General features: G+C 45.4%; 1 protein-coding gene across 1 annotated transcript in view; it reads left to right on the forward strand.

The window, feature by feature from the left end:
* The window catches only part of LOC117697438 (actin-like), a 33,445-nt gene extending 23,691 nt beyond the window's left edge, over window positions 1–9,754 (forward strand). Inside the window, exons 7-10 of the mRNA XM_034488527.2 lie at window positions 2,664–2,825; window positions 5,071–5,259; window positions 7,218–7,399; window positions 8,097–9,754. Of these exons, the coding sequence (XP_034344418.1) occupies window positions 2,664–2,825; window positions 5,071–5,259; window positions 7,218–7,399; window positions 8,097–8,240 (677 nt within the window). The 3' untranslated portion in view covers window positions 8,241–9,754. The remainder of the gene's footprint in view (window positions 1–2,663; window positions 2,826–5,070; window positions 5,260–7,217; window positions 7,400–8,096) is intronic.
* The last annotated feature ends 275 nt before the right edge of the window (window positions 9,755–10,029 follow it).

Consider the following 10,029-nt stretch of genomic DNA (forward strand, 5'->3'; position numbering starts at 1 on the left):
CATGTGAAGGATAGAGATTGATATGGAAAGTCTTTCTCAGGAACTTTCTGCCTTATTTTACTTTTAAAAGACACTGTCTTGGCTCACTGGACCTAGAATAGAACTAACTGTTTGACTAGACTGTCTGGCCAATGCACTCCAGGGACCAGCTTGTCTCTGTCCCCCATCCCCAACCACTCAGAGCTGTTATAGACTGTGTCCCTATCCTCAGCGGTTACATGGATGCTGGGGATCTGAACTCAGATCCTCCAGTGCATGCTCCAGGCTCTGGCTGTCTTTATTATCTCTTCCTTTCTGACTGCTCATTGCTATTGCACAGACAGTCGATTTTCCATATTGATAGCGTATCCTTAATACTCTAGTTAAACTGATTTTTATAGATTTTTGTAAGATATATTACTTGGCAAATATATATTCTTTGTTTGTTTTGTTCTATTTTCTCTGTGTAGCACTGGCTCTCCTGGAACTTGATTTGTTGAGCAGGCTACCCTTAAACTCAGAGCTCCATTTGCCTCTGCCTCTAAAGAGCTGGGATTAAAGGTGGGTGCCACCACTGCCTGGTAAATGTATATTCTTTGAAACATTTAAATTACATTAATTTATTTATTGCATGTGTGCTATCATGTTAGTGTGAAGATTAGAGGACAATTTTTGGGAGTTGATTCTCTCCTAAGATCATGTAGGTTCCAGGGGACATTTCACACTCAACCTGCCTAAGCTATCTGGCCAGCCCCATGGCAAATATATTTTTGACAAATAACATTTACTTTATTATTTCCAAGCCAGGTGGGGTTTTTGTTTGTGTTTGTTTTTTAATTGTTTCATTCTTTTTCATTGATTGCCTTGGCCTTGCTGTTCTGAATGGAGGTGATGAGGATATAAATACTTGTTTCCTCCCCAGTTTTAGAGGGAGAGTGTTAGCCTTACAATGTTGCGCGCACCTCTTTTGTGAACCCTTCGCCCGCGAAGAAGGACAAGGAGGCAGTAATCAGGTATCACTACAGACGAGGCTTTACTTCTTGTAACAGCAAAAGCGGAAAAGACCCCAAGCCTGGGAAAGGCACCGCTATATACCCTAGAGTGGCATGTTCACTTCTGATTGGCTGTTCACTCATCACCCCATATTACGCCCCGGGATGGGCAGTGACTTTGGTGTGCCTTTTGCCTTTTGCACCTGCACAGTCAGTTGTTAACAAGTGGGAGGACAGGATGTCCGCGCCATCTTGGAATGGTGAATCACTGCGGCTCCCAACATTACAATGTTAAGCTGTGGGTTTCATATTTTCTTCACCAATTCAAGTAAGTTGTCTTGTGTTTTTGTCTACTGAGAATTTCTTCTTTTAATTGGGACTAAATATATTGGATTTTGTCAAAATGCAATTTTTGCAAAGTGATGTTAGTTTGACAATTTGCTGCAACTTCAAATCACTTGAGGAGAGAGTCTCAGTGAGGGGTCTACCTTAGGTTTGCCTGTGGATGTGTCTGTGGAGGTTATCTTAATTAAGTTAATTGATGTGGGGAAACCCAGCCCACTGTAGGTGGTACTATTCCCTAGGCAGGATGTCCTGAACTGTCTGAGTAGGGAGTTGGAACTGAGCACAAGCAAACAAGTGAGCATGCGTGCTTTCTCTCTGGTTTTGACTGTGGATGTGATCTGACTAGCTGTTTGAAGCTTCTGCCTCCCCCACCCCAACCCCCAACCATATGTTGGACTACTACCTAGAATTGTAAACTGAAATAAACCTCTTTTTCTCTTAAGCTGTTTCTGTCAGGGTATTTTTTTATCACAGCAACAGAAAGGAAGCTAGAACATGTATTTATTGGTACAATCACATGGCTTCTTTTCTCCTCTTTAAGATGGTGAGTTAATATTGATTTTGAGTTGTGGAATGAAGGCCATTTAATTCTTTTAAAACCCATGTTGTTGAAATCAATTTGCCAAAATTTCAGTTTGGAGTTTTGTGTCTGTAGTCATGAGTGACAATGGATTACTTGTGTTCTTCTCCCATCTTTCAGGGACCATAGTGTGCGCGTGCATGATGGCCAAGGTCTTGGGAATAGACTCTGCCATTTTCAGCTGTTGCAGCTGAGAGGGGACCAACTCTCTCTCCCCTGTCACAAGCTGGAATGGGAAGTCCACTGGACTTAACCTTGCTTAATTGAAATGTGCAGTTCTTGATCTCCAGGCTCAACAAGGAAGAGAACCACCCAGACCCCAGTCAGCGCCAGAAGCTATGGTGTCACATGCAATAGGCCCCTTACCATGCACCCCTTAGCATGTCACAGCCTCTCTGAACTAGCAAACTTGGAGCCCTTGCTAACTAAGGCACACACTTCTGCCATCATGTTCAAGCTTCCCCAATGCAGGGGCACCTCCCAGAGAGACCCAGTGCCTACCCACACATAGATAGCACTTCTTTTATCTCTTGGGCAGCTGTTGGTAAAATTGCATGTTTTACTTAGCAAGAAAACCTACAGGCTTATATCCACAGCTGGAGGTCAGCTTTCATTCCAGTTCATGTCCTTTGGGAAGAAGCTGGCTCCTTGGCCCATCTCCCTTCCCTTCTGTTATTTTCCCTCTACCACCCCTTCCTACAGAAATAACACTCACCAAGGCATGCTATGTACCACACATCATAATGACAGAGTGTTCTCTTATGTAGGAACAACTGTTGAATCTGGAGACGGGATGACCTACTTCGTGCCCATCATTAATGGCTATCCTTTGCACCTGTCAACCACCAAGCTGGACATAGCTGGCCAAGACCTGACTCTGTACCTCATGAAACTGCTGTCAGACAATGGGAATGTGTTAGAGACCATAGGTAGGAAACAACTATTCTCAGACACATAAACCTGGGTTGTGTATAAGGTCCTTTCACTTTTCAATGCGTATGTACATAGGTGTATTAGGAGACTAAAAGACCTACCTCAAGTGTCAGCCTCAAGAATGCCATCCACCTCTTTTGAGGCAGATTTTCCAGTTGGCTTGGAGCTTGCCTATGAGGATATGTTTGATTATTTGATTGCAGAGGAGAGTTGACCAGTACCCCATAAGCAGCAAGGGTCTTAGGTCTTTGACTAGGGCTTAGACAGGGTTGTTGTGGTAAATCTCCAACCCAAATAAGCCCATGCAATGAAAACACGACTCAATTACTATGAACACAAGCTGTGTGCCTAGATTGAGCAGATACACCACTATACTACTGTACTCCCCATATATGAAATCCCTTGCAACTTGTGGTTTCTCTAGGCCATGTGTTTTTGTTCCATTTTCCTTCCACCTCCTCTTCTGTCTTCCTCTCTCTCCTTCCTCTCCTTGTCTCCCCCTCCTCCTTTGTCTCCTTCTTTCTCTAAAACTTTTAGCTCCACCTTTCCCTTCCACTGTCCAATCACTGGCTCTAGCCTTTATTTTACAAGTTAAAATGGGGAGAAGATTCACATGAAGTCACCTGAATACATGATTCACTCCTCCTCTGAGGCAGCCCCTCTTGGGGAAGTGAAATTACCATCAAAATACAAACAGCACCAGGGCAATCCACAACACCACAACACAGGGTAATGCTTGTTTCTTTTGTGCCCACTTCCTGGGCTAGATTCTTAGTTTATATAATATGCATGACCCTGGTTCCCAATAGGTCACTGGCCTTTCTTGTCTTAAGACAAGGAGGCCTAAAGAACATCAATCAGAATGATGGCGAGAACTGACCAGGCTGGAGTCCTTGCATGTTCTTGGCTGCCTTCTCTTAGAGAGCGTGTGAACCATCCATCTGTTCTCCCAGGACACTCCCAAATGCTGATTATGCTCATCCTTGCAGATGAAGAAAGTGGAAATTTAAAAAGGATAACAATAAGAGAGAGAAAGAAGAGAGAGAGATACACAGAGAGAGACAGAGACAGAGAAAGAGAATGCAAAATAAGGCAAAATGAAGAATAATTTGCCTAAACCTAAGTAAACAGCAGAGGTGGAATATGACCTAGACTTGTTTCACCAAAACCCAAACCAGGTGAAGGAAGAAACATTAGGATACAGCAGAGTCCCTGAAGCCAGGAAAAGGAAGACAGAGAAGGGAGAAGCAGATAGTACCAAGAGGAATGGAGGAACCTCCAGGCTTTGGAAAGAGGATGGAAGAGACATGGGCAAGGAGGTTGGGTTAGGCCAGGAGTAGCAGCACATACATCTAATCATGATATTTGAAGATGGAGGCAGGAGGATTAGTATTCAAGGACATCTTCAGCTACAAGTGTGTTGGAGGCCGTGAGACCCTGTTTCAGATGAAGAGGAAGATAGGAGGAAAGGGAGAGGAGGAATGGTCGATTGGCCTCAAAGGAAGAGGAGAGGATGGGGAAGGGGAGGAAGAGCAAGAAGAAGAGGGGGAAGGAAAAGGGGGAGGAGAAATAAGAGGAAGAAGGAAATGAGGAAGGAGAGTTGGAAGACAGAGGAGGAGTTGGAGGAGGAAGGAGAGCTGAAGAAGGAGATGAGTTGGAGGAGGAAGTAGAGGAGGAAGAGGTGGAGAACAGTGGTTTTCAAGTGGAAGTGGCAGCTGGCAGTCTGCAGGGCATGTGGGACCAGCAGGTGAGCCCCACAGGAAGTCCCTTTTATTCAAGGCTCCATGACAACAACAGATACTCTGTGAAAGCCCTATCAAAAGCCGAATCTGGCTTTCAAACCTGTTGTCAGAAACCTAGGAGGAAAAGGGGCATCACTTGCCAGAGTTTTCTAAGAAAGGGTCCTCACCAGTGTGGTTAGTCCTCCTGAGAACCCGCAGGCATGTCCAGCATACCCAGGTTATGAATGTGAACTGGATTTTCTTGGTCCTACAAACACCATACACAGCAGGGTTACATCTTAGGGTACGCTGAAGAGATCCAGCTCTGTGCCTCTTGTTCAGAAGGTTCTACTTCCCCATGCTCCCTGTTCTTCTAAAGCCTGGCCCATGGCCTGGCCAAGACCCTGCTGAATGGGTTACATGGACATGGTGGCTGCCTAAGAGTGGGCCATCTCCCTATGCCCACTCCTACGAGTAGCACCCTATGTGCCCTTGCTTCTTGGTCTTCCTTGCCCTGCAGCTGACCTGGAGTACATCCGAGACCTGAAAGACAAATGCTGCTATGTGGCGCTGGACTACAACATGGAGATGTCAAAAACTTCAGAACCCTCCTTCCAGAAGAAATTCACGTTGCCAGATGGCAAGGAAATCAACCTAGGGCAGGAGGCTTTCATGTGCTCAGAGGCACTCTTCAACACCAGCCTCCTGGGTGAGTCCAGAATCAGGAAGTAGTGGTCTAATGGGCAGAACACTGTCAGAAGGAAGGTGTGGTAGCATGGTAGTGGGTCATTCTGCTTCAGGATTCTCCTGATCTAAAGTTTCCCTGGTATTAGTTCCCACTCACTGAGCCACCTCCTACCCTCTTGTTACTTTGCTGACCCCTTGACTCCTCCCCGAAAGTCTTAGTCCATTCGCAGATGGGCTGAAGGTCAACCATAGCCCTCTCTTGCATAGTGTGCTATTTATAACTCTGCCACTGTACAGGATATTTTAGAATGGAACAATGAAGCCAGTTAAGGCAGAAACACAAGGCATAGACATTTATGAGAGCTTTAAGCATCTGAATGGCCAGTGGGTCTTTATACTATTTATTTTTATTATTATTATTATTATTATTATTATTATTATTATTATTATTGTGTTTTTTTGAGACAGAGGTTCTTTGTGTAGCCCTGGCATCCTGCAACTCACTCTTTAGACCAGGCTGGCCTCAAATTCAGAGATCCACAGTCCTCTGCCTCCTATGTGCTGGGATTAAAGGCATGCGCTACCACTGCCCTGCTCCAGAGAGTTTTTAATGACTGTTGGCTTGCTTACTGTGTTAATTAGTCTTCTCATTGCTGTGGAAAAAATGCCTGGCAAAAACAACATAAGGAAAGACGTTTGACTGACAGTTCAAGGTTACTGTCTATCAGGAATGCAAGGTGGCTGGCCACACTGCATCCGCAGGCAGGAAGTGGAAAGAGTGCTGGTGCCCAGCTCCCTTTCTTCTTTATACTGTGTCCATGATCCCAGTTCATGGTGTTGCCTGCATTCAGGGGGGTCTTCCCTTCTTGATTAACCCAATCTAGAAACTCAGGCATGCCTAGAGGCTTATCTCCACAGTAATTCTAGATCCTTCATGCAAACAGTATTAGCTCTCAGAGTCACCCCGTCTCTGGAACAGTGAGTGATAGATCAGCCAGACAGTGGTGCACATTGGGATGCAGAAGCAGGAGGATGACCATGAGTTCATAATCAGCCTGGGCTACACAGTGAGCCATTGTTTCAACAAAAAGAAAATGATGGACTGTGAAGTTCCTATGAAAAGGAAAAGTCACAGGAAGCTAACATTTTCTACGATCTAAGCCTTCAAGTAATTTGTGCCATATGTGGACATACTTTGTGGCTAGCAGGGCTTAGCTCTCTGTTCTATGCTATATAGTACAAAGTGTGAAGTCTTTCTCTGCTTCTGGTTTTTGAGATAGGTTCTTGCTCTGTAGCCCAGGCCAGTCTGAAACTCATTATATGTAGCCTAGGCTTATCTTAAACTTGTGGCAACCTGCCTGCCTCAGTTTCTCAAGATGTGGGATTGTAAGCATGGTAGACCACACGGTTTTTAAAGGCATAATGCATGCCAATGTGGAAAAGTCATTAAAGTACTCTTCAGAGGCTCGGTGGATCCCAGGGAGGAATGAAGCCTCAAGCTCCTGATGTCAGCAGAACCCTCTGCCAGGAGGCACTCCCCTGTATTAGTTCTTCAGCCCTTAGCCCAAGGTCACCCTGTGCTAGGAGTGGGGGTGCTGATTGGCATGCACTGCCTCTAGAAACATGAGCTAGCTGTAGCTACATGATACATCCATCATTCAAGGCTGGGGTCTGTTGCTTGCTTATGGAACACTTGAAAAGTGAAAGCAGATATTCAGCGCCACTTTCCAAGGCTGAGTCAGGACACTGCCCTACAAACACTCACAAAACAGGTGACACCAACCTTGTTTGAGCCACCGGAGGTCAACTCTTCTCAGTGATTGGTGCTGGTAGGCCAAGCTTATGACCCACTTGAAGTCCACAGGGCCTCAAGATTCCTGGTGGCACTTGGGTCTATCCAGAATCTGGAAGGTATTCCTCCCTGAAATACTAAAAATGGGGAGCCTCTGATCCCAAAGCCCTCTTGTGCATTTCCCCCAGAGAGAACCAAACCAGGGATCCACATGCTCGCCCAGGAATGCATCCTGTCCTGTGAGAGATCCCACTGGAGGACTCTATTCAGTTATATCATACTGTCTGGTGGCACTGGTACCTGTTCAGGCCTACGATTCCGGCTGCAGAAAGAGATAGCAAGGCTGGTCTCTCCAGACTTCTGTGTGAAGGTATTGGCCCAAACCTCACTGGTAGCCTTCAAGGGTTGACCCATGAGTAGTTCTAGAGTGGCTAAGGTCTAGGAATTGCACCAACAAGCAAAAGTGACAGAAGTCCCTGGCATTTACATCGGGGGTGGGGTGGTAGTAGAGAGAGAGAAAGGACAGCAAGCTAATCTGGTGAGGGAGGAGTGGCAGATGGGAAGGGGCTGCAGCCTGCAGGGTGGGCAGTAGCAGAGCTGGGGTACTGAACATCTGATCAGAAGGTAGCATCGGGATGATGAGCTATGGGGGTTAAGACGAGCATGTAGGTTCCTTTTGTACTTTATATGAACATGTGTGTATGCATGTGGACACAGATGGCATTCCAGATTTATACATGGGTTCTAAAGATATAAACTCAGGTCCTCATGCCTCAGCCTATCTCCCTAGTCTTCTTCTGAAACAGATATTACTATGTAACCCTGGCTGTCCTAGAACTTGCTATGTTTGATCAGCTTGTTCTAGATCCTCCTGCCTCTGTCTGAGTATTAGAATCACAGGCATGGACCACCAAGGCTCCTACAACTCTTAATTTAAAAAGTTAATTTTCTACCATGTGGGTCTTAGGGATGAACTAAAATTGTCAAACTTGGGCAGGTGTATTTCCTGAATAGCTTTCTGATTAGCCCAGAGTGATGTCTTGATGTGGGTCTCTTCCTCCCTCCAGGTGGTTGCCTCTCCATATGCCAAGTATGGTGCCTGGGTAGGTGCCTCCATCTTGTGTTCTCTCCCTATGTTCAAGGACATGTGGATCACAAACCATGAGTATTTGGAAATTGGCCCTTCTGTCATATGTAGAAGAAGCTTCTGACTGGTGGATTTCAGGTTCCATCACCTGAGCCACCATCACCATGCCTAGGCTGAGCCTTAGCCATACTGAACAGGACATAATCAAAACAAGCTCACAGCAAGGCCCCCTTTTTCCTGAAAGACAGTAAAAGTGTATAACAAGGACTGACTCTGCCTGGTGTCTGGGTGCCCCTGTAGCATCCCAGTGCAGCCGATGCTGATTCTTCTGGTGTATTGGTCAGGATAAGTCAGTAATGTTGCATAACAAGCACCTCCAATTCCCAGTGCCACAAAGTGTGGTTTTCCAGTCACCCTGCTGCCTGCACCCTGAATTAAGGGTCATCACCCTCATTTGGGACCTTCTGATAAAGCAAACATGATTGTGCAACATTGTCACTCATTATGAGTTTCTTAGTGCTCTTTTTGTTGCTATAACAAAATACCTGATACTTGGTAATTTATAAAGAACAAGGGTTTATTTAGCTCACAGACTCAAGAACATAACACAGGCCTCTGTGAAGGTGATGTTGCCTTATTAGAACATGGTACAGAGCATTGTGGGCTGAGACAATAACAGTGAGGTTGAGTCTCCTTCCTCTTCTTCCTCCTCTTGTCCTTTTTTTGTTATTAGGAGCCATTTTATTTTTTTCTCCAACATAATATTTTTATTATTTGGGAATTTCACATCATGCACTTTGATCACACTCACTTCCCAGTCCTCTCATGTCCAACCTCCCTTTACCTTTGTGACTTCCCTATCCCCCAAAAAAAAGAAGAAAGAAAAAAAAAAAGGAAAACATGGGGTGCCCATACACTTGCTGGAGCATGGTCAAACTCCCAGTGGCCAGTCCCTTAAAGACAATGGAGTCCTTCTCTACCTGCACCCCTGCCGGAAGCTGTCAATTGAAGAGCTACATTTCAGCTTCCTTATTATAATTTATAAGAGTTCTTCTTGATGGCTTCCTGTTAGGCTGTTAGTTGTGTGTATGTGTGTGGGTGGGGGGAGGAGAGTCCTCTTATTATAAATCCACAAATCCCATCAAGGGGCCCCACCCTTTTTTTAACCCCAGTTTCCTTCCAAAGCCTCCAAATACCATTAATATATAGATTTTGAGACTTGGTTTCTGTGGTGGTTTGAATAAGTTTGACCCCTATAGATTCATGTGTTTGAATGATTGGCCCATGAGGAGTGGCAATATTAGGTGTGGCCTTGTAGTAGGTGTGACCTTATTGGAGGAAGTGCATCACTGTGGGAGTGGGCTTTGATGTCTCCTCCTATGTTCAGGCTCTGCCCAGTACAAATGGTACCCTCTTCCTGGCTGCCTGCAGAAGACAGTCTCCTCCTGGTTGCCTTTGGATCAAGATGTAGAACTATCAGCTCCTTCTTCAGCATCATGCCTGCCTGGACATTGCCATGCTTCCCACCATGATGATAATGGACAGAATCTCTGAACCTGTAAGCCAGCCCCAATTAAATGTTGTCCTTTATAAGAGTTGGCTTTGTCATGGTGTCTCTTCACAGCAATAAAACCCTAAGACATCCTAACACCAGTGGCTGAACTTAAGAGTTGTCTGCTGGATCTCACTGTCAATCAGGGGACATGGGGGTGTTTATTACAGTTAATAGACACAAGTCACACAAAGCCCCACTCCTACAGGAAGGAGGGAAGTTAAATGGCACAGGGGCTGGGAGGGTACTAACACCTCATCCTGTACAAGGGGTCTCAACCTTTCAGGGAATGTGGTCCTCCTGGAGTTGCTGTGAGGCCATCAGGTGTGACTACAGATGCAGGAACAGCAGCCAAAGTTGA

Source organism: Arvicanthis niloticus, chromosome 1 (assembly GCF_011762505.2).
Source record: "Arvicanthis niloticus isolate mArvNil1 chromosome 1, mArvNil1.pat.X, whole genome shotgun sequence".
NCBI lineage: Eukaryota > Metazoa > Chordata > Mammalia > Rodentia > Muridae > Arvicanthis > Arvicanthis niloticus.